The following is a 22,771-nucleotide window of genomic DNA, read 5'->3' on the forward strand; positions in this document are numbered from 1 at the left end:
TTTCCTTTGAAGATATTGTCAAAGGTTAAATAATATATATATATATCAAAAGTAAATGTGGATGAGAATAGTACAAGGCATTAATGTCAGTTCGTGAGATACAAATGTTGTATCCTGTCGCTGTTAAATATTTCTGTTCTGACTCAGTTTACATTCTCCTCTGGTCTCCATCACTCTCAGGTGACGGCAGAGGTTTCAGTGTCCCATTGGTGATCTGCTCCTTCATGATGATCTTCTCCAAGGTGCGTGGTAACTTGTCTACGATGGTGAAGATCTCCTGTAGCCTGGGATCCTTGTTGTCTGCCAGGCCCAGTTGTGGCATTTCCTTCTTGTAGAGCAGTCTTGCTAGGATCATCAGGATCACCATCTCTCCAAGCATCGTCGTGTTGTAGATCACTGTAGTGAAAGAGATAACAAGTATTAGCATATAAGATGGGGATTTTTAATTTACTGGTCAGGAATTTACTAACGTAATGGAAAAATGTGTGCAAGAGCTAAATATTGCTATATATACATAGAAGATAAAGATTGAAAGGAACACATAATAGGCTTAACACAATGAAATAGATCCAGAAAAACTGATTGATGTAGAAAGAGCCAATCTACCTTGAATGGAATGAAAAACACAAGGCATTGTAAATATCAAAGGACTTTGGTCTAAATGTGCAACAAATGCAACTTTATCTTGTATTTCTGGTGCATGGTGTATGGTGCAGTGTGTATTATTCTCAGGGAAGGTCATTTGCTGTGTTTTTACTACAGAATAATGCATTGGAGGTGGTTTATGACTTTGCCCTTATGATCTTCACTATATTATCTTTCCCGTAGTTGGAAAAGTGTTTTTACACTATCTCTCCTTCTTATGCAGTACCATTGTAGGAGGCGTGGTGTTTTTTTTTTCTTCCCCAAAATGTTGCTTTGACTGACCATCCTGGATAATGTAGACTAGTATGAGAGTTGTTCCACCAGCACTGAGCTTCCTAATAACCTGTCTTTTTTGTCTAGGTGTCAGCTTCTGTGGTCTTCCAGACAATTTTTTTTTCCTCTCCATATTTTTTCTTTACTTTAAGGAAATTATTTACCCCATTCGGTGATAATGGAGTTTGTTAGCTGGTGTGTACGTGGTTAGCGCGTTGCATCCCTAACCCAAAGATCACAGGTTTGATCCTGGCCAAGTGTTTGCAAACTGGCAAAATCATAACATGCCATGTTGCACATGGCAAAAGACCTCTAGGCTGTTCACACACGGCAAACTTTAGTTTGGCAATGCACTAATACCCGCGCTCCATGTGTTACCACTGTGGCTAAGCCTACATTAGATATCAGCTGGAAACACGTACACAAGAAGGAGATTTTGAATATTTTCTAGGGGTTGAACACATCCTATAAGCTGCCAGATGTCATTGAAAAATGTTTTAATAATACCTCCTAAATGAAGCATTTCAGAGTCTATTCCTTATAGGACTTTTTCTGTTTTTGGTGTTAAAAACCCACCTCCAACATTTGTGATACACTGTGTATTGGGTAGACTAGGCTGTGTAAGGAAGAGTTTTTTTTTTTTTTTTTTTTTTTTTTTTTTTTTTTTTTTTTTTTTTTTTTTTGCTACTTGCTTTACGTCGCACCGGCACAGACAGGTCTTAATGGCGACGATGGGACAAGGAAGGGCTGGGAGTGGGAAGGAAGCGGCCGTAGCCTTAATTAAGGTACAGCCCCAGCACTTGCCTGGTGTGAAAATGGGAAACCACGGAAAACCATCTTCAGGGCTGCCGACAGTGGGGTTCGAACCTACTATCTCCTGAATAACGGATACTGGCCATGCTTAAGCGACTGCAGCTATCAAGCTCGGTAGGAAGAGATTAACTGAGCTGGAGATGTAAGGCCCACACAGAATACGGTATTACATAGTTGCATGAATTTACTGGCTTTTATCTGTTTCGTGAAGTAGCACCTGCATTTAACGAAAAAGCTTTTTTTTTAAGAAATGGTTCAGGGTGTATTATTCTTTAATCACTTTGACTCAACATTTAGAAAATCTCATAATGCAATTCCTCCAGAAGGAGTAATGTACAGTACTCACAATTTCCATAGACTGAAGGGGTGATGGGAGGCTTGCAGGGCATAAGTCCGCTCCACACAGAGATACGAGCAAGGAGGCCTTGCAGTTTAGCGAGCAGTAGCACCATCTGCAAAACCATGAACTTGGCCTGCATGTGATGATCTTTGAGCACCTCGGCTAACATCTTCATGGTCATCGAGATGCCCCAGATCCCGAACAGTATGGAGCAGACGACAACGGGCTGAAAATACATGTAGTTCACATGGTACAGACTCTGAAACAGAAATATTACACCTCAACATCACCATCTAACATACATCTTCATTATAGACCATTATGCCTTTCAGCATTCAGTCTGTAAGTCTCTGTGAATTAACTAAATGCCTCTGCAAACCTCCATATGTAACTACCTTCATTTTGTACCACACTGCTTATCATTAAATTATTGAAACTGAGTTTCTGCTCCTCTGGTCTTCTTGAGGATGGTTGCCTAGTTGTACTCCCTCTTAAAACAGTAATCACCACTTCCTCCATTTCTCTTACCCTTGATGAAATAGCAGGTCTTTTGGAAAGTCTGTTGCATTGTAGATCCTGTGATTTAAATTTAGGTTTAGAATTTTCTTTATTTTGATGTTTGTTTTCCTGTGCAAAATTAGAGTTCCCAATCTATAGAGATAATAATAATAATAATAATAATCGTATGGCCTCAGCTACCGTGTGCAGACATTTCGATTTGACGCCATCTGGCTGTCTGCTCGTCAATTTCGACGTTCTGTTTTACTCTAGGCCCACTAGATGGCAGACCGAGTAAACTGGATCTCTGTTGGGCGTCTATGGTTGAGATTTAATGAATTTTGTCAGGTAAATACCAAATGTATCACCAGAGATCTTTTACATGCCGACATCGTACGGCATGGAGTATTGAATGGACTTTTTTCCGCCCTTCAAAAATCCGACTACCTCTGCCGGGTTTGAACCCGCTATCTTGGGATCCAGAGGCCGACACTCTACCACGGATCCACAGAGGCAGCTATCTATAGAGATGCTTCGGTTTAATGGCAATGTTGTAATATCTATATTTTAATTTTATGTGTTTGGAAATACATTCTTTTGTTGTAGATATTTCCTTCTTTTAGCATCTAATTTGGTTGGTTTTGTTTTGATTGTCATAATAATAATAATAATAAATTATGTGAGATTGGCTTAAGACTAGACATCAACAAAACTGAATATTTACAATGTGGCACACAAACCGATAGTAACGTCAGTATAGGTCATCATCTCACCTCACCAAGACTACACAATTTAAATACCTCGATTCCCTTAACACTTCAGATGAAGAGACGTTTCCAGAAGCCTGAGTGCAGGTTAATGCTGTGTGGCTGATATGATGCCAAGTCACCAGAGTGCTTTGTGATAAGAAAATACCTAACTACCTGAAAGGGAAAGTATAGAAGTCCATGGTTCATCCAGTAGCCCTATATAGCTCAGAATGCTGGCCACCATCAACAAAACACGAGCAGGCCCTCTATGTAATGGAGATGAAGACGTTGTGTTGGTCCATGGGTGTTACAAGACTAGACTGCATCGAGACTGATGTAAGGATGTGGGTGGGAGTGACATCCATTTAAAATAAAATTCAGGAAGCACGGCTCAGGTGGTGCTGGCATATCGCTAGAAGTGATGACAACTCCATGGGAAAAACTGTCCTCCGATATAACCCATGAAGGATTAGACCTTGTGATCCCCTTAAGATACGGTGGCCTGACAGAATCAAAGAGGATATGGAAGTGACTTCTCAGACCTGAAGATGACATTGACAGAAGGAAGTAGCGAACGGTAACCAGAAAAGCAAACCCTGCACCGTTGCAGGATACATGTTAGGAAAGAGAGAATCTTCTTCTTCTTTCGCTTTTCCCACACCTGTGGGATCACGGGTGCATGTATGGATTTGGCCCTGTTTTACGACCAGATGCCCTTGTTGATGCCAACTCCCTATGGAAGGATGTAATCACTATTGTGTTTTCCTGTGGTGGTTGGTAGTGTGGTGTGTTGTCTGCATATGAAGAGGAGAGTGTTGGGACGGACACAAACGCCCAGTCGCCAAGCCAGACAAATTAATCAGACGCGATTAAAATCCCCGACCCGGCCGGGAATTGAACCTGGGACCCACCAAAGACCTCAATGCTGACCATTCAGCCAATGAGTCGGACTCAGGAAAGAGAGGATAATTATCATTATTAATTATATTATTATTCCTCCACACCTTAGGAGTTAGATTATTATTTATTTAGCTGACGGTATAATAATAATCCATTCACAAATTGAGGAAGAAAGAATGTGACGAAAACACAATAATAATTCTCTTCCAAAAGAGAATAAATATTAAAAAGTAAACAAAAAGCATAATGTAGAAATTAAAGAGATATGTACAATACAGAAAATAGAAATTAAACAAAATATACATAAATAGATGGAAAACATGAATTAAACGAAGATATCCATTTTTGCAACCACTAAGTAACCGTCACTGACACTGTCAAAACGTCGTTGACAGTCCCAGAGAAGGCTATGTGTGAGCACCTGAAAGTGCAGTCCACTTCTCATTTCAGGTTCTCATCCAGAGTAATTTGCTTTGATCTGTTTTTGAGCCAGCAGCAGGGGGGTGGGCATGTCTGGATTTAAGTCGGGTTGATGTGATTCTATGGACGTCGTGGTGAATTAGAAGTGATTTATTGTCCTGTATTTTATATTTTTCTAGGACAAGATTGTTCATGTAGCTTAGGACTGGAAACCAGTGCAGTGGGAGTTGTCATGACATCACTGATTATCTTGTATTGTCAGAGGTTAGATTTGTAAGTAATCTTGCATAGAGAAGACCCTCTCAATCTGACCTCAGAATATCCAACTGATCACCCACTGTGCTTGTCATACTATTAACCTGATTCATGACCATTCATTGTTTCCCAGTCAATTTCAATGTTACAAATTATGTGAATGTGGTGTTAAACTTTTAATTAGCAAAGTAAAGTCATGTCTGTACAGGCCATGAAGGCCCTTGGAGGCGTGGAAGGTAAACGCTTCCACTATCCACAACCTCAGCACTTGGTGTGGTACAGTGGTCAGCTCTACGCCTGGCCATCTTTGCCCTCAGGAATTAACCTGGTACTCATTTTTGGTGTAGGCTAAGTGAACCTCAGGGCCATGTGCACCCCCAGAAGTGGAAATCTTGTTTCTTAATTTTTTCAACTTCCTGACGGGGAATCAAACCCACATCCTTCCGAGTGAACCAAGCACCCTTTCCTCCTAGGCCAGGTAGCCCCTCTAACTGATAATTACTATAATATAATTTTTGGGTGAACAGTACCTTTTTAGAGAATCATTCAATAGTATTGTACAGTGTAATTTTGTCAAGTGGCTCGACAGAAAATGACAACATGTTGTACGCAAACTACAACAGAAGTTAGAAGTACTACAATGGTATCCAGTCTTGTGGGTGAAGAAGTGGAGGAATGAATCCACAACATCAAGAATACCTCATTTTAAACAAAAGAATATTGCAGACTTTTAAAGTGAATTCACTTCTGAAAAGTGCAGCTCCTTCGCTGAATGGTCATGGTAGTGACCTCGGGTTTGTTTCCCAGCCAGATCTTCAATGGTTAATTCGCTTGGCTTGGAGACTGGGTGTTCGTGCTGACCTCCTACACATACACTACATACAACATATGCACCCACCCTTGTCAGAGGGTCTGCCTTACAAGGCTAGCAATAGCCACACATACAGTACAGTGTACTTGTCATTCCTGGATTAGTGTTTGTAATTCCAGCGGCAGTGGGAGAGCCGCAGACGTCTCAAGTAGCAACAATAGTCATTCTAGGAGCTTGGAACATTACAGGCTCTGCAAAGCCTACGTTTCCAAACCACCCCTTATTCCACTTCTATGATAGTATTTTTCCCGAATTCTTTGAGTAATCATTCCTTCAAGGTTTTTTTTTTTTTTTCTTTTCAATAGAGCCTAGCAAACATGCACTTTTACAGCTTATAAGATCTATCATGATGTCAACCATCACGAGCTAGATTGTTACCATGACAACAGACTGAACATCTGGATATGGCAATAAAAATCTAAATTCTTGTAGGGTAAAAAGAGTGTCAAGTATAAAATACTGCAAACTGGATTTTCTATCATTTTTGTTAGGCATACATTTTAGATAGAACTAATAGATCTGTAGCTATTCGTGTTATGTAAATACTGTAATATTTTATACAACTTTGATTATGTAAAGTTTTTCTCCTTACAGTTACTAAATGGAATAATTGTATATTTCCTGTTTCTCTCCTTTTAATATTATTACGCCACTGCACACTAACCAAATAACATATCGCCTAGTGCACACTGCAGCTCTCCTTGAATTTCAGCACCAATTTTCAAGAAATCACAAGAACCTATGTTAGACGCTGTTTTCCCGTTATGTCGACACAAACAAACAAGCAGTCAAAACTCTAATATTAGTTCTTAAAAGAATTTTAATTTGCGGATTGACATCGCACGTTAACATGATATGACATGGCGAAGATGGGACAGAGTCCGCTTAATGAGGCTGAAGAACGGCAAACCCCATCAGACATAGAAAGAACTACAATACCATTAAAATTGACATCAGAGTTCTGCATTGACATTTTTACTATCAGAAGCACTTTAATCCACTATCAAAATCTGTCCACCACATTTAAATGAGAGGAGTTCCCCCCAGCCTAGTCTAATAAATATTTGGACTAGCTTTATGATGAGAATGTTCCAAAATCATTGACAACTTTTACTCTGTCTGAAGCAGGAAGATAAAGTTAAGACAGACACTACAAGTTGTATTTTTTTAAACTTTTAAAGTATCCATGCTTTCTCATCAATCATCATTTATATCTTACATTTTAATGTATTTTTCTAGCTTTTAAAGATGTCTTTTCAATTGTTTAGAACTAGCTGAAGATGGCCCAATAATGGTTAAAACATGTTTCTGTAATTTTTTTGTATGACTAAATTCAACACTAAATTTTAGTGTTCAGTCTAAGTTGTATTGAAAATGTGGCCCCTCAAATACAAATTCATTCTAGAATTAATATTTTTAATTAGTCCATATGGAACCGATATGACATTTATTGTTTGCCAGTCAAAAATTGAACCAAACGTACTAATGACTTTTGTATACAACTACCTAATACCCCAAACCCCATGGCACTTAACGCCCTTGAAAGGGCTTTGGCCTGCCCAGCGACCGCTGCTCAGCCTGCAGATTACAAGGGGCCATGAGACCAGCACGATGCGTCCTCTCGGCCGTTATTCTGGGCTTTCGAGACCGGGGCCGCCATCTCACCGTCAGATAGCTCCTCAATTCTAATCACATAGGCTGAGTGGACCTCAAACCAGCCCTCGGGTCAAAAGAAAAATCTCTGACCTGGCCGGTAATCGAACCCGGGCCTCCGGGCGAGAGGCAGGCGTGCTACCCCTACACCATGGGGCCGGCACCACTACCTAATCCAAGATAAAAATGAAGTAAAGGACCAGTAGGCGTACTGAACTGTACTCTTTTTTGTATTACATACTGTATTTCGTTAAACATACAAAAGAATTTAATGATTCCGCTATTATAGTCACAGCATTATGTGAAATTTTCTTTTTAATTACTGTAAAAGCTTTTTACATTCCTTTCTGTGTTATAATAAAGGTTTTTTTTGTTCCTTGGATTATCCACCTTTTTTGTATACCTAGCCTGTCCTGGTTCAATAAGTGACAGATATAAGAGAGTTTACGGGTCATTGCAGTATTTAAACTTCCCTTTGCCTTTAGGAAAATAATTATGTTGACTAGAATCAGTGACCAAACAAGCAAAAGAATATCAGGAATTTATACCAGTCACAGCTGCCTTCGCCACAATTTATCACACCTACTTGCACTTGTTTTTATGTTAATTCGTCAGAACAGTGCTTCTTTGGCATAAAAACCAATAACCATAGAGTGCACAATCAACAGGACATAACTCTGTTATTCTGATGAAGCCGACACATTGGCAGACTGCAGCCCAAAGAGTTCAAATGGAAAACTAAAACAGTATATATCCGAGCTGAAAGTTTTTTTTTCTCTGAATATGTTACACCCAAATCATATAGCTATGATGTATATTTATTTATTTACTTTGATCATCATCTCTTAGTTATCAGATTTCCTCAAGCGCTCATTATATTACTACAGATAAAATATGGTAATTACCTCTTCCTCAGCCCACATGACTAGCAGAACCATGTAGACCAGGCCCTGGACAACAGGGAGCTGAAGAACAAGCAACCGCAGCTGGCGAACATTCCTCCTGCAAAGAAACTCTAGTTCTTATCACAGAGGTAAAACCATAAATAGCAACACAAAGGAATACATACACTATCTGTACTTGTAAACTATGACTTACGAGGGCAAGTCAATAAGTATCTGCAATCAATTTTTATTATTTATTACAAAAAGAGTACACACTTTTTATTGATATCATTTTTCAACATAGTCACTCTGCTTTACAATGCACATGGTCCACTGTTTCACAAGCTTTCTGATACCCTCTGCCAAAAGGTTTTTGGTGTGCAGCAAGCCACGTATGCACCGCTTCCTTGATCTGTTGATCAGAGCTGAATCGACAACCTCTTAGTTTTAATTGGACCAAACAGATGGTAATCCGACAGGCCAAAATCGGGACTGTCCTCAGGAAGCTCCAACACCTCGAAACGCAGCATCTGAAGAGTTTGAGTGGTGTGGGCGGCAGTATGTGGACGCTCATTGTCATGCAACAAAGGAACTTCTTACGACAATCGACCTCTGCGTTTGTTGTAAATTGCAGGTTTCAGCTTGTTTACCAGCATATCACTGTAACGTTCACTGTTTACTGTTTTCCCCTTTTCCTGGTAATGTTCCAGGATTGGCCCTTGAGAGTCCCAAAACACTGTGTGCATCACTTTCCCTGCAGAAGGTTGACTCATGAATTTCTTTTTGACTGGGGATCCGGGATGCTTCCATTCCATGCTATGACATTTGCTCCCTGGTTTGATGTGGTGAACCCATGTTTCGTCTCCCGATTTACCCGGAAACTTTCTGTTTTTTTTAACTCGTCTTCCGGTTTTCCAATTTAATTTTACTTCTTCCTATTTTCGAACAATATAACCTCTAGTATGGTCAATACTCTTCCCCTAGAATAAATTCTTATGTGCTCATGTAATTTATGCAACCTCATTTTCAAGTGTATTTATTTGAGGCTTTATTTGGCGAGTGTATAGCCCATCCGCCTTTGTGTATTGTGTTTCCCTCTTACTATAGCAGTGTGCTTGCCTTACAGCTGGGAATTCAGGACGGCAATCGTACTGCAAGCGAGGGAGGCCACCCACTCCATTAATTAATCAGGACGAAAGAATGAGCTTGTTATTGTGTGGTTCGCGCACTGTTTAACATCGTTCTGTGCGTAGTTTTGTTGCAGGTGTAGGCCACATGTTTTTTCTTGCGGTTATGTGCTTTTTCCCCTGTCGAAGTCGTAATAATGTATGAGACATACTGATCTATTTTGTATGTGGTAGTTTTGCGTATTTCAGAGCATTAATGTTCATTCTTACTTCATAATTTTATTGACTAGAATGTATTTCAGGGAGTTGTGTCGGTGACATATTCTGGTATTTTCTCTTCACGTTATGGCCACAAAACATAAACGTTATCTTCAAGTGTTCAGAGATACCTATAAAATTACATTTTCGTTCATTGTACGGTCTAATAAAGGAAACTATTATCCATTTTATTCTGTATGTCAGTGTGAAATAAATATTATTATTTGTATGTGTGTGTCATAAATGAGAATGATTAGGTACAATTTCTTTTAACCATATTTATGTTTTCTTAGTTTAAGATTTTGAATTTAAAAGTCAACTCGCATTGTAACTGTAAATATGTATGCCTTTTATCTTGGCCTTTTTTCATTGGGACCGCGGCGCAATGTACGTGATGAAATCCAAGAATTTAAAAAATCGTCCTATTTTTTATTTGTAAAAGTTGGCAGATATGTGATCCATTTCAGAAATGTTTCACCTTCATTAGCATGATGGTCCAATAGGTGTTGACAGATTGCACTTCTGCTCTTCATTGAGTTGTTTTGGAACCCATCTCAAACAGACTTTGTGAAAGTTAAGCCTGTTATGCATGATTTCATTTGCAGAACCATTGTTAATGTGCATATGGTTTGCCACATCATCAACAGTCACTTGTCTGTTATTCAGGATCATATCATGCACTTGTTCAATATTGGCATCAATTTCGACTGCAGATGGACGCCCGGATATTTCCTCATCCTTCACGCTCGTGCGACTCCTTTTGAACTGTTCAGTCCACTGGTAAACACTTTGCTGTGGCAAACATTGTCTCCATATTGAGTTGAAAGTTATCTATGAATTTCTGCTCCTGGTACACCCTCAGTCCACAAAAAACGGATTACGGACGCTGTTCTTCCTTAGTGCAAAAAGAGAGTGGCGCGGCCATCTTTACGTCGCAATAGCGCAAGCTGTACTGATCTAATTGCGCTGAAACCCACCACAGACATAGACAGCAATGCCATCTAGCGGCTGGTGAGCCTACAAGGCCATAGAGCCCACCTAAAGACAATCAGAGCAAAATTGCAGATACTTATTGACTTGCCTGCGTAGTTCTCACTATGATCACTGCCGCTGCTATAAAAGACAGCTGAGGGCTTGACACTAATCAGTGCTACAAATTATCCTGCTGAACATGTGGAGTTCAGTGACTTTGAACATTGAATGGTTATTGGTTGAAAGATCAGTAAGCTGTACTGTAAGTCACAGCCATTTCTGACTGTTGGGGAAGTGATACTGAAACGGGATGACATAACCACAATAAATTGATTGCCAAGCAGGTCATTGCATTGAACAACAGAGACCGTCAAACATTGAAGAAACTGTTCAACGTTAATCACATCACCTGTGAATTCTGCAGTGCCACTAATTGTGTAACTAGCACCATGAGAACTGACTCACGCACCTGTCCATAAACCACACATTTTTCTGGTGAAAGCTAAGTGCAGTATCTCTCACAGTATTTCAAAGGCCAATAGCGAAGAACTTCCATATCTAATCACTAGTGCAAACTGTATTTCTGCTTACACTTTATCAATCTCTGGAATGTGTGATATTGAATAATACTTAAAAACTTCCAAATGTGACAGAACTTTTAATTTTTAAATTAACAGAAGAAACTAGCAGCCATTTTGAGTACTGTAGTGTCGTTTCCATATTGTTTCTTTCTTTCTCTTTGTTTTATTGCCTGATCCTGTTTAGGTCGGTTTTTGCATCTGGAGGTGTTGAGTCTTTATCAAGTTTGTAAAGTATATAAAACATTAACTTTAATAAACAGTGAATGATATTTTATGAAGACGAAGAGGACCTTATTCGGTTATTTTAACAAACGGATGGACTGTGTGGAATATGAAGAATCTGCTCACAAAAAGAAAGGTAGTGATGATGGCCAAATGCACTGTAAGTGATTTAAGTTCAAATGCCAGTAGTAGTTCTATCTGTGCAGTATCTGTAAGTGAAAGTTTTTCTTCATATCCAAAATACTGGACTGCTCAACAATCAGGAAAGTTCTTGGCTAATTATTGAAGATTGGAAATGGTTGTATGGTTGTTCAAAGGGACTGGGAATTGGTTTGGGTGTTAAAAAAGAATCAGAGCTCTATATTTCAAAAGAATGGGAAAACACCGAGCTTTCGTATTATGGAAGCAAGAAAGAGGAACAACAAACATCACTGAGGATGAAAATATTTGAACATAAAAAGCCAAGGCACACAAAACTATCTAGATAAGTTAACCTTGCAGTGAAGCAGCAATTACAACATCTAATTGGTCAACAACTCAGTAAACAGCATGCAAATACCAATGAGGTTTTCATACAGCGTACAGTGTAGCAAAAACTTGCATTTCATACAAAATATACCCTGATTTAATACATCTACAGGTAGCCAATGAACTGGATAAGGGTATAGCAAGGAAATACTTGCAGCTGATTCTAAACTGTTGGTTATTATAGATGAGTCAACAACAATATCATCAAAATACTTTTAATAGCATATATCCATGCATCTTTCAGCAGTGACAAAACAATATTTTTCTTGAAATTGCTATTTGAAGTCTGCTTCTTCTGAGAGTATATTGAACACCCAATAGCCCCATACATAAAGTTTCAGCAAAATATCTGATTGCTGTATGTAAAGACTGTGCGAGTTCTATGACGGTGCGCTGAAATTACCGAGTCTGCTAATATCAAGTGGCATCGTCTGTGTCATAGAATAGAACTTAATCCTGGCCCAGTCCGGTTGTATTTGAAGGTACATAAATACGTCAGCCTCAGGTCTATAGATTTACTGGCACAAAAAAGAATCCTGCAGGACAAAATTCTGACACATCAGTGTCTCCGAAAACTGCAAAAGTAGTTAGTGGGATGTAAAAAAAACCCCACATTATTACCAGAATACAACTGAACTGAGTGTTGGTGATTCCATCAAGTCAGTGTCTGGAGTGGATGCATTTCAGATTTTCATGGATAATGTCATCCGGCTCCATGGCTAAATAGTTAGCGTGCTGGCCTTTGGTCGCAGGGGTCCCGGGTTCGATTCCCGGCGGGGTCAGGAATTTCAACCGTCATTGGTTAATTTCGCTGACACGGGGACTGGGTGTATATGCCGTCTTCATCATCATCTCATCTTCATCACGATGTGCAGGTCGCCTACGGGAGTCAAATCAAAAGACCTGCACCTGGCGAGCCCAATATGTCCTCAAACACTCCCTGCACTAAAAGCTATACGCCATTTCATTTCTTTTTTCGTGGATTTCTATTCATTGTACCATAGATACCCAAAAAATCAATATCAACTACAGGCAAAAGTCCTAGGGCTGCAAATAGCAAAAGTAGGGAGAATTCTGCCAGTGCACTGGGTACCTGCATCACACAGAGCTGTTGAGGCAACCGTAAAGAGTTACAAAGCTCTGTATGAATATTTTCTGATGGCCTAAAGAGCGTTCAATGTATAGAGGTCTGTGTTTAATCCAGCACTCCTATAGAATAATTCATAGAAGCATTTGTGCTGTTGGAAGAATGTGAGAATGCCCTGTAAAAAATTTAAAGAATGCTGACATTGCCATTCAGAATGGAAATTTTTGTGATCTTCCACTTAAAAAAGGTCCACTTTCTGTGGTGAAAATAAATTGGGATACATTTCTCCAGAGTCTGTCTAAGAATCTGAAATACAGATTGCTATTTCCTCCAACTGCAGTTCTCTAAGTGATGCTGCAAAGCACTGACTGAACAAATCAAGTAATGGAACCTGCTATATGGCCATCGCATGTCATTCAACATGGTTTGTGAAGACTTTACGGATTTCATAAACAGTAATGGTAAATGTGTGAAATACAATTTGAGACTGGCTATATCATCATTGCTAATAACTAGCGCTGACTCTGTAAAGGGATTCAGCACTTTGAATGTCATCATGACACCATCCAAGAACCATCTTTTGATTGAAAAAAAATTATGTTCATCAACTTATTCGAGTCACGATTTTTGTGGGATCCGACACATTATGTACAAGAATGGTTGCTGAAACATAGGGCAGCTGATGGCACAAGAATCAGACAGCATCATCTTCAAGAAAATGAAAGATATAAGACTCTCTGTAAGCTCTTTTGACTGTGAGTGTTTGAGTTTTACTGTCTTTTGTAAGTAATTTTTCAAATAAAATATTATCATGACAAATACTGTGCATCTTTTATGCTATGTAGAACTATATTATAGGTCAGTTAAGTTGATATTGAACTTTTATGTGAATTTGAAAAATACCTTAATTAAAATTTTGCGTTTATTGTATTATTGTTACTTATTGTTATTGGTATTTTTCACCAATTGTAACATACGGACTAGAAACGCTGATAACTAATAAGAGACAAGATAGTAAGATCCAAGCAGTAGAAGTGAAATTTTTAAGAACATCAGTTAAAATAACAAGAAGAGATAGAATTCAGAATATTAAAATCAGAGAAGAGCTAAATATATAATCGTTAGTACAGGACATACAGAAAGCAAGACTGAAATGGTTCGGACATGTAAAAAGAATGGGAAAGAAACGGGTAGCAAGAAGGGTATTGGAAAGAGAAGTTAAAGACCAGTTGGAAGACCGAGAAGAAGGTGGATGGATCAGATTGGGAAGGAAGTAATGGAGCAGGAAAAGTGGAAGGACAGAAAGGAGTGGAGGAGGCTTGTTAACCACACCTGGGCGACTGGAGTGGGACACTGATGATGATGATGATTATTATTATTTACCAAATAATGTAGACAATTAGTAAGATGTATAATAACTAATTGTAAGTGCTAGTAGCAAATATGTCTTAATATGGAAACCAACTGTAACGGAGGAAACTATTTTAAATAAGTGATCAACCCTTGAGTTATGCTAACACAGCAAAATAATTGTATTGTTTTGCAATAGTTTTGGTATACAGCTTTCTTGCCCTTATGATTTCCAATTATCTTCAGTATAGAGTGGTATATTGAGAAATTTAAATACTTACAGTACAACTAATTTAATGGTCTAAAGAGTGCGCCACTGGCCCCTGAACAACTGGAGATGTGCTACACCATGTGACAGTCAACCTGTGCAGGAAGGGAGTTGGTCCTTTCATAATACTAGAGAGCACATTAAAGATGTAACAACTGCATTCTCTTTATGGAGGAAGAATAATTTGGAGATGATCACTGTAGGTTTCAGCATGATAATCTGGTCACGAAGAGGGATGGTGTATATGGAAGTCATTAAACAGACTGCGGACTGGCGTTGCAAGATCTAAGGACAATCTTGTGAAATGGGGCATCGTGCATGGTGGGGACTCATTATGCGAATGTGGAGAGGAACAGACTTCTACGCACCTCTTGCACTGTCGTCTATGCCCAGATTCATGTACAGGGTTGGAATTGGCACTGGCTGGAAACAATGCCATCAATGTAGCCAAATACTGGTCACAACTTGTGTAAATAATGTATATATAGTGTAGATATTTTCATGTAATACTTCCTTTCTTCCTTTTTTTTTATTTTTTACAATTTTGTTCATATGTCTTTCATTTTGTGTGATTAACATACTTCATATTTTTATTATTTAATCTCTTTGAATTGTATTTGAATTGATTTCTTATATATTGGTACCTCTGACACGAATAAATAATAAATAGCATGATAATACTGCCTGTAATATAACAGGATCTGTTCATGAGTGGTTCTGGACAATAATCTCAACAATCTACTAGAACCACTGGCATTGTCCTAATGCACAACCATTAACGCAGTTTTCTTCTCCAGCATATTAATACACTTGCAGTTAATAAACTGATCTTTCTCAAGTCAGATATAGAAAGATAGGGACACATAATAGGATAAATACAGAACACAAAATATACAAAAGATAAGGATCAATACAGGCAGTTAATTTATTATTCTGAGGAAAAAAACTTAAATGTGTTATTTATGCCATTTAAAGTACGGTAATTTCATTTTATGGCCACTGACTGTAATAAAATGTTACATTCTACACGTGAAAGAATCATACAAAATTACTTAAGAGTCTGTGAACATGTGTATGATAACACCAGGTCACAAATAAGTTGCTATGGCATTACCATTAAGTATATTGACCTGACACCGCTTAATATCGATCTTTATGAAACACTGAAAAAGCATCTAGATAGAAGAGGATTAGGAACTGATGTCATTACTCAATAAGTTGTTATGTTCTGATTTTGAGTGCTTGACCCTACTTTCTTCTATACTAAGAAGTATTTCTTTATATGCAGTTAAAACAGACACCTAGACAAGTTCACCCAATGTATGCAGAAGTTTTGTAAATTTGTGCAGTGAGAGGTCTTGTTACCTTTTATTGAATTGCCATTGTAGAAGGCAGAGAAGGGCAACTGGCAGATAACATTATTGGTTCAATAGTCACTGAATTCTTTGGTGGTGATTGTTGCTTTAAGGAGAAAAACAAAGGGATTTGTTTGATAGGGTAGATTGTATTACTGTCAGACGAGTTGAAGACAAGCACATCAGAGGTTGAACATATCCTTTATAATGGAAGAGAATCTTCTGCTCAGCGTAGTGAAACAGAAAGACCTATAGAGGACAGCACTGTTGCCACTCACTTGTTAACAGAACACAGAGGTAGACAACAGCAAGGCCAGCAGCAGCAGGGTCCCACTCGAGGGTTCAGGGAGTCGGGCTTCACTCTGCGTATCAATTCGGCCTCGCCTCCGCAGTAGGCTACCAGCAGACAGAACAGCTGGTACATGGATGCCATGAACATGCCCTGCGTGACAGCCTCAGATAGGAGGTGCGCTCGTGGAACTATGATGGCGCAGTAAGTTGCCAGTGCCACCACCTGAAAGAAAAATGCCATACAATCACTTCATAATTTACTTTGTTGGATCAATAATGTCAAATTTTACTGAACCAAGAATATCCTCTAAGATTTATTTCTGAAGTGATACAACAGAGGTCAGGAATAGAGTGATTCATTAGCTATGACTATTCCTCAGTGACATATCTTCACTGTTATTCCAAAGCCACTTAACTCTAGCGACTATCAAAATCAAGATTTTGAGTTTACTGAATGGAAAATATCGATCCTCAGATGTCTATGGAACACTGTGATGCAATAAATATCCATTTTGTTTTGCTAATGGCAAAAAAGCAAATCACACATATTATAATGCATGTATTTCTGTTTATACAAAACCTCACATCTTCAATGAATTAATGCCAGTACCTCATATATCCATTTTTTATAATATCATTTTCAATTTTTTTAATTATTTGCATCACAATAGAGATTTCTATGTGCATTAGCATGGCACTGATTAATTCTTACCTAATTCTTACCAGAAAGTTACATTCTATCAGAATTTTTGTCCCTCCTAAGATAACGTAGATTGCTGGAGATAAGGGATTTTGTAGATTAACAGCAATGATATCACAGTTTGTAAATGAAAGCAGGGGCTTGCATCTTCAATGTTACCATGAATGGTAACCAACCAGATTTCATAGACATTATCCATTCAAGATGACAAGATGGTAACTTATGGACATGGTTCTCTTAAGGCTAAGTCGTAATGGTGTCAATTTCACAGATCCTTATTCCTTGTTTGTAATGACCATTACCTTGCCATATCAAGACTAGAAACCTGTGTCATAATCACCCCGATCACTACAGAAGTATAATTGGGGATTGGCTATAGAACAGCCAGCATTTTTCTCCCTGGAATTAACTCACATTCAAAAACATCTTGGTTTCAGCATATTTACTACTTGCTGTGTTTCCAGGCAGACAGAAGAAGATAGATTTCCACACAAATTGGAAGAAATGGCTATAAATTCTGAGCATCCCAGAAAGGTGCTGAAGTTGGGTAAACAGCAGATTCATTGAAGAACGGAACCTTCTTTTGTTCTGTTTTCTGGTGAACAGATAAACAGGATATTCCACAGAATGGTGGATTCATGCATCTCTTACCCGTTACCTAATGGATAACCATGAGTTTACATAAACACTAATACACTACTGAAAATCATGGGTGAGGTTGTCAATTAATACTATAAGAAGTTATTTAATCTATATTAATAAGGTGTCGTATATGTTTAGAGAATCTCGCTCATTCTCTTCATCAGCAACCAAACCTTCCATCAAATAATTGGCAGACTTCATACCTAACCTCCTAACAATATACTCTAAGTAAGTTATATTTAAAATACAAGAAATGTCATCTACATAAAATATTTAAAATTACATTACTCTAAATAAGTTATAATTAAAATACAATACCTTATGAGATGACATTTCTTACCTAGAGGCTGCGAGTTCAATCCCCAGCCTGGATAGGGAATTTTACCCAGATACGAGGGCTGGTTGGAGGTCCACCCAGCCTATGTGATTATAACTGGGAAGCTATCTGACAATAGGATAGCAGCCCTGGACTAGAAAGCCAAGAATAATGATTGAAAGGATTTGTAGTGCTGACGATACAACACCACAGTCCATCGGGGACTGTTGCACCATGGGGTTTGGTTTGGTTTGGTAAGTCATTAATAACAATTTCATCATTCTTAAACAATGCTTACTGCTTTTCGAAAATGAGCTCTGTTGATTTTCTCAACCATATTTTGATTTTAGGTATCTGACAAATCTGCCTCCCCATTAACCCCAGTTCCCCTACATCTGTTTCCTCTCAGCCCTGGATGAGCTTGTTTCCACTTTCCAGCTTTATCACGAGGGTGGGCATCTTCAGTCTTGATGTGAAAAGTCTGGTATACAAGTCACAGATCAAACTACTTACAGGATAGACACCGAGGACAAATGCGGAGTGTGTCTTGACTGGTGATGGAGCATTCCGGATGATATGTCTGAGAGTGTCGATGTATAAGAAGAGAATTAAGACTACACCAGCGGCTCCACATGAGAAGAGGGTGATGCCGGCCACATTGATCGCTGCAACAAAAACATCCATAAGACTTATTACAATAGAAAGTAAACAAGTATCATAGAGGGAACTGACCTTTTCAAAAGTTGGGACCAAGCTGAAACTACCATCGAATGCCAATGTTCCCATCTTTGAGCCCATATAATTGTGTCCTTAAGGATCGTAGGGCAATCTTTGTGGTCCCACCATGTCAGGCTCAGAGAAAGCTTTGTAATAGTTCCCCATATGGAGGGAAGAGGGAGTCAGAATTTATATTTCAGTCGTCAAATTGCCAATCTGTTTGTAAATTGCAAAGAAAATGTTAATTTTGGGTATAAAGTCGCTACGTTTATGACTCTGTTTGTCTGTTTGTTCACGCACAAATTAACACCAGAGCTGTTAGCTCTGTACAGCTGATCAAACTATACTGAAGCATTCAAAATCAGAAGTTCAATCAGTCATCTGCATTTGGGCCTGACACCCATGTGGCAGATTCCCTATCAGTTGTTTACCTAGTCTTTGCAAAGAACTTGGAAACTTATTGAACATCTCCCTTGATAAATTATTCCAATCCCTCATTCCTTGTGCTAGAAATGAATATTTGTCCCAATTTGTCCTCTTGAATTCCAACTTTATCTTTATATTATGATCTTTTCTACCTTCAAAAGCTCCTCTCAAACTTATTAATCTACTTCATTCACACCATCTATTCACTGACAGCTCAGAACATTCCACTTATATTACACTAGCTGATGTACCCGTGCTTCACTACGGAATTCTAAAGTACATGTTGTGAGCAAGATTGTATTAAATTGCATAGCTCTTAACGTTACCCTAGAAACGCGACGGGGAAGTCACCAAACATCTTTTCTCATATGAAGACTGAGTTAGGGAATTTTCACTGTGATGGTAGACCCGCTTGCATACCATCAGTCACAATCAGGTTGGGGAGTTTTCATTATAATAGTAGACAGCTACACTCCACCTGCCTTTTTATATCCTCAGAAAGACTGTCTTAGTGGTTTTCCCAACTAAAATGAACATACATTACAATGACGTCAGTGGGAATGGCGTGATTAAAAGCAATGCTTTCATATGAAATATTTGATCAAATGAAACACCACACATTTTCTCACTTTTAACGAACGGGACTACACTGTCGATTTAACATACCAAAGTTCCAGAGTTGGAATGACCAAGCCGCAGACAGCTGTGATTCGTGAACAATCTTCGTCTTTTTTCGGCGGGAAGAGGGTCAAATAGTGGAGACTCCCAGGGCAAAAACTATGCCCTTTTACTAATCTGTTTCCTAGAAGTACCCAATGAGTCGGAAAATATCAATTCACTACACTGGCGGCGGAAAAATCTATCTGACTTAGAGGCAGTTTTTCCTCCAAGCCAGAGGAGAAACCCCCTCTTCACTGATAATTTGGAATAAAATGAATGTAGAATTTAATAAAAGTGAACAGCAAGAAGCTTTTCTTAAGAAACGGCTCTTTTCAGGGTTGAATTTTGAGTTATTTAGTGAATTGTGGTGCTATAATTTGTAATAGGCCTAAATTGTTTCTAGACCAGTCCATACTACTACTACTACTACTACTACTACTACTACTACTACTACTAAATCAGCCTCTGCCTTAATTATGCACACTGCTCATTCAAACAGTGTGTCAGAGTAGGGATCGAATAACTGGAATACTATGAAGAATCAGTGTGTTACGTACCAGCTGCATCAGAAAATGTATGAACCAGAGGAATGGCATGCTAAAGAAGAAAGTTTTCTAACTCCCCGGCTATTTCCCGCCAATATTCAGTCAGGCTGTTATACTCGGTATGCAGAGTAATCCCACCTATCGGAGTTGAGAGGCAGCATAAGAGACAAATAACATCATAACAAACAATGACCAATGTAATGTTATTGCTGATCAACGTTATGCGCTTTCAATATTGTAGGCCTTCACATTAGTTTTCCTCTGACTCTGGAATACCACCCATCAGGGTACAGTAAAACTAAATAAAACATAAATGATCAGAAATTGTATTCTCTCTAACTTTTGTTTTGTAGTACTTTTCGTCAGGACCAAAATTATAGGTATCGGTATTTAAAAAATGAATTTTAGGCGCCTTCCCCTAAACTACAATTTCATCCTAGGTGAATAAAATTGTGTATAGCTTAGACTGTAGAGTCTTATTCCCCAACTCTATATACCGATTTTCATTAAATTCTGTTAACCCATTTTCTCATGGCTTGGCGTTGATGTGGACTTAGCAACAAAAATACAAATTCATGAATATCTGTGTTATCATAGCCGGTACGGTAAAATTGTATAAGACATAAATGGTCGGAAATTTAATTCTATATAACTTTGGTTATATTGTTTTATCGATATGACCACGAATAATATAAAGATTTGAGAATTAAATTTCAGACCTTCCCCTAAACTACGATTTTACTCAGCGTGAATAAAACTATTTATAGCTATTCAGCCCGAAGGCTGGTTGGATCCTCAACAGGTTCACCATTAGCTGTCATAGATGGCCTAGGTGTCACTGAAGAGGCGTACTAGGAAAATGAGGAGTTAGGACGTTTCCCGTTGCTTTCCTCACTGAGCCAGAAGTTGCTATAGCACATCATTCTGCCAAGCCCACTGAAATGCTTGCACCAACCGACCCTATGAGCGACAATTTCACTCCATTCATAACAGGGACTAGCTGCATAAGGATTACATATATACTTTTATTAAAAATACATACTTCCTTCAGGCTAGCAACCCGTCGGAAGGACATTTGATTGCTTTCAAGTCTTGCAAACAGTAAAATGCAAGTCCGTAACGGGTCACATGGCCCAATACTTGGAAGGAAGATGATGATGATGATGATTAAAAATACAATTTTGGTACATGTTTTGCCTTAAATTTAAGGCATTTTCAGCTGCATAATGAAAGTTTTGAGATTAAAATTGTTAAGAAGACTCTTAGGCTATAAAACAAATGTTCTGCCCCTTATAAAGGTTATTTGACGCAATGTAGTTGCCCTTGTCTGTGGATCATACATGAATTAAAATACAATGCAGATTAAGAAAACAATTCACACATTATGATCATTTAAAAAATCATATATATAAAAAAGAGTCCAATGAGATTTTATTAATTATAAGATATGTACTGTGAAAAAGGCAACTCCCTTTAGTTATAATACCAACAAGGAAAACTAGTAGAAAGAGCCACCTGTACTTCAAGCTGGCTCAGTCAACTAGAAATTGAAACTCAGGAAAGTAAGGAATTTCAAGTTACCCAATTACAACAGTCAAGTTTTAGGGAGGAGTGGGGTCTGAGATTGCTCTTGGTAAAAAATTATATTATTATTATTATTATTATTATTATTATTATTATTATTATTATTGTTATTATTATTATTATTATTATTATCATCATCATCTTGTTTTTCTTAACATAGTTAAAATATAGTCAAACATAATTTTTGATACTGTAACTAAACATTTAATGTGGCGAATATGATCAGTGAACATCTTAAATTCACAACACTGAATACTTTTTAAAACGTCAGATATTTCAAAATGATTATCGGCGATCTCTAAACAATATTATAGGTCATTCACATGTCAGAATCTTAGGTAATGAATGAAATGGCGTATGGCTTTTAGTGCCGGGAGTGTCCGAGGACAAGTTCGGCTCGCCAGATGCAGGTCTTTCGATCTGACGCCGGTAGGCGACCTGCGCGTCGTGATGAGGATGAAATTATTATGAAGACGACACATAAACCCAGCCTCCGTGCCAGCGAAATTAACCAATTAAGGTTAAAATTCCCGACCCTGCCGGGAATCGAACCCGGGACCAAAGGCCAGCACGCTAACCATTTAGCCATAGATCCGGAGAGTATCTTAGGTAAGAACTGCACACAGAATGCTTTCATTTTCCGAGTTGGGAAGTAATTGGTTAAAAGTAATCGGATTACTTGTAACGCAAATTTTATGTGTAGTCGTTACGTGTTACAAAAGGAAAAAAGTAGCCTAATTCTTACTTGTAATTTACTTCTTGAAATAAAATTGTGCCGGGCGGAGTAGCTTGGTCGGTACAGCGCTGGCCTTCTGTCCCAGCTTGGCAGGTTCAATTCTGG

At 38.4% G+C, this 22,771-nt stretch overlaps 1 protein-coding gene across 1 annotated transcript in view; it reads right to left on the minus strand.

The window, feature by feature from the left end:
* The window catches only part of LOC136883257 (organic solute transporter alpha-like protein), a 95,224-nt gene continuing 72,453 nt past the window's right edge, over positions 1-22,771 (minus strand). Inside the window, exons 2-6 of the mRNA XM_067155467.2 lie at positions 18,512-18,663; positions 16,328-16,563; positions 8,323-8,419; positions 2,078-2,330; positions 1-396 (exon numbers count right to left, since the gene is read on the minus strand). Of these exons, the coding sequence (XP_067011568.2) occupies positions 149-396; positions 2,078-2,330; positions 8,323-8,419; positions 16,328-16,563; positions 18,512-18,663 (986 nt within the window). The 3' untranslated portion in view covers positions 1-148. The remainder of the gene's footprint in view (positions 397-2,077; positions 2,331-8,322; positions 8,420-16,327; positions 16,564-18,511; positions 18,664-22,771) is intronic.

The sequence above is a fragment of the Anabrus simplex genome, chromosome 11, assembly GCF_040414725.1.
Source record: "Anabrus simplex isolate iqAnaSimp1 chromosome 11, ASM4041472v1, whole genome shotgun sequence".
Taxonomy (NCBI): Eukaryota; Metazoa; Arthropoda; class Insecta; order Orthoptera; family Tettigoniidae; genus Anabrus; species Anabrus simplex.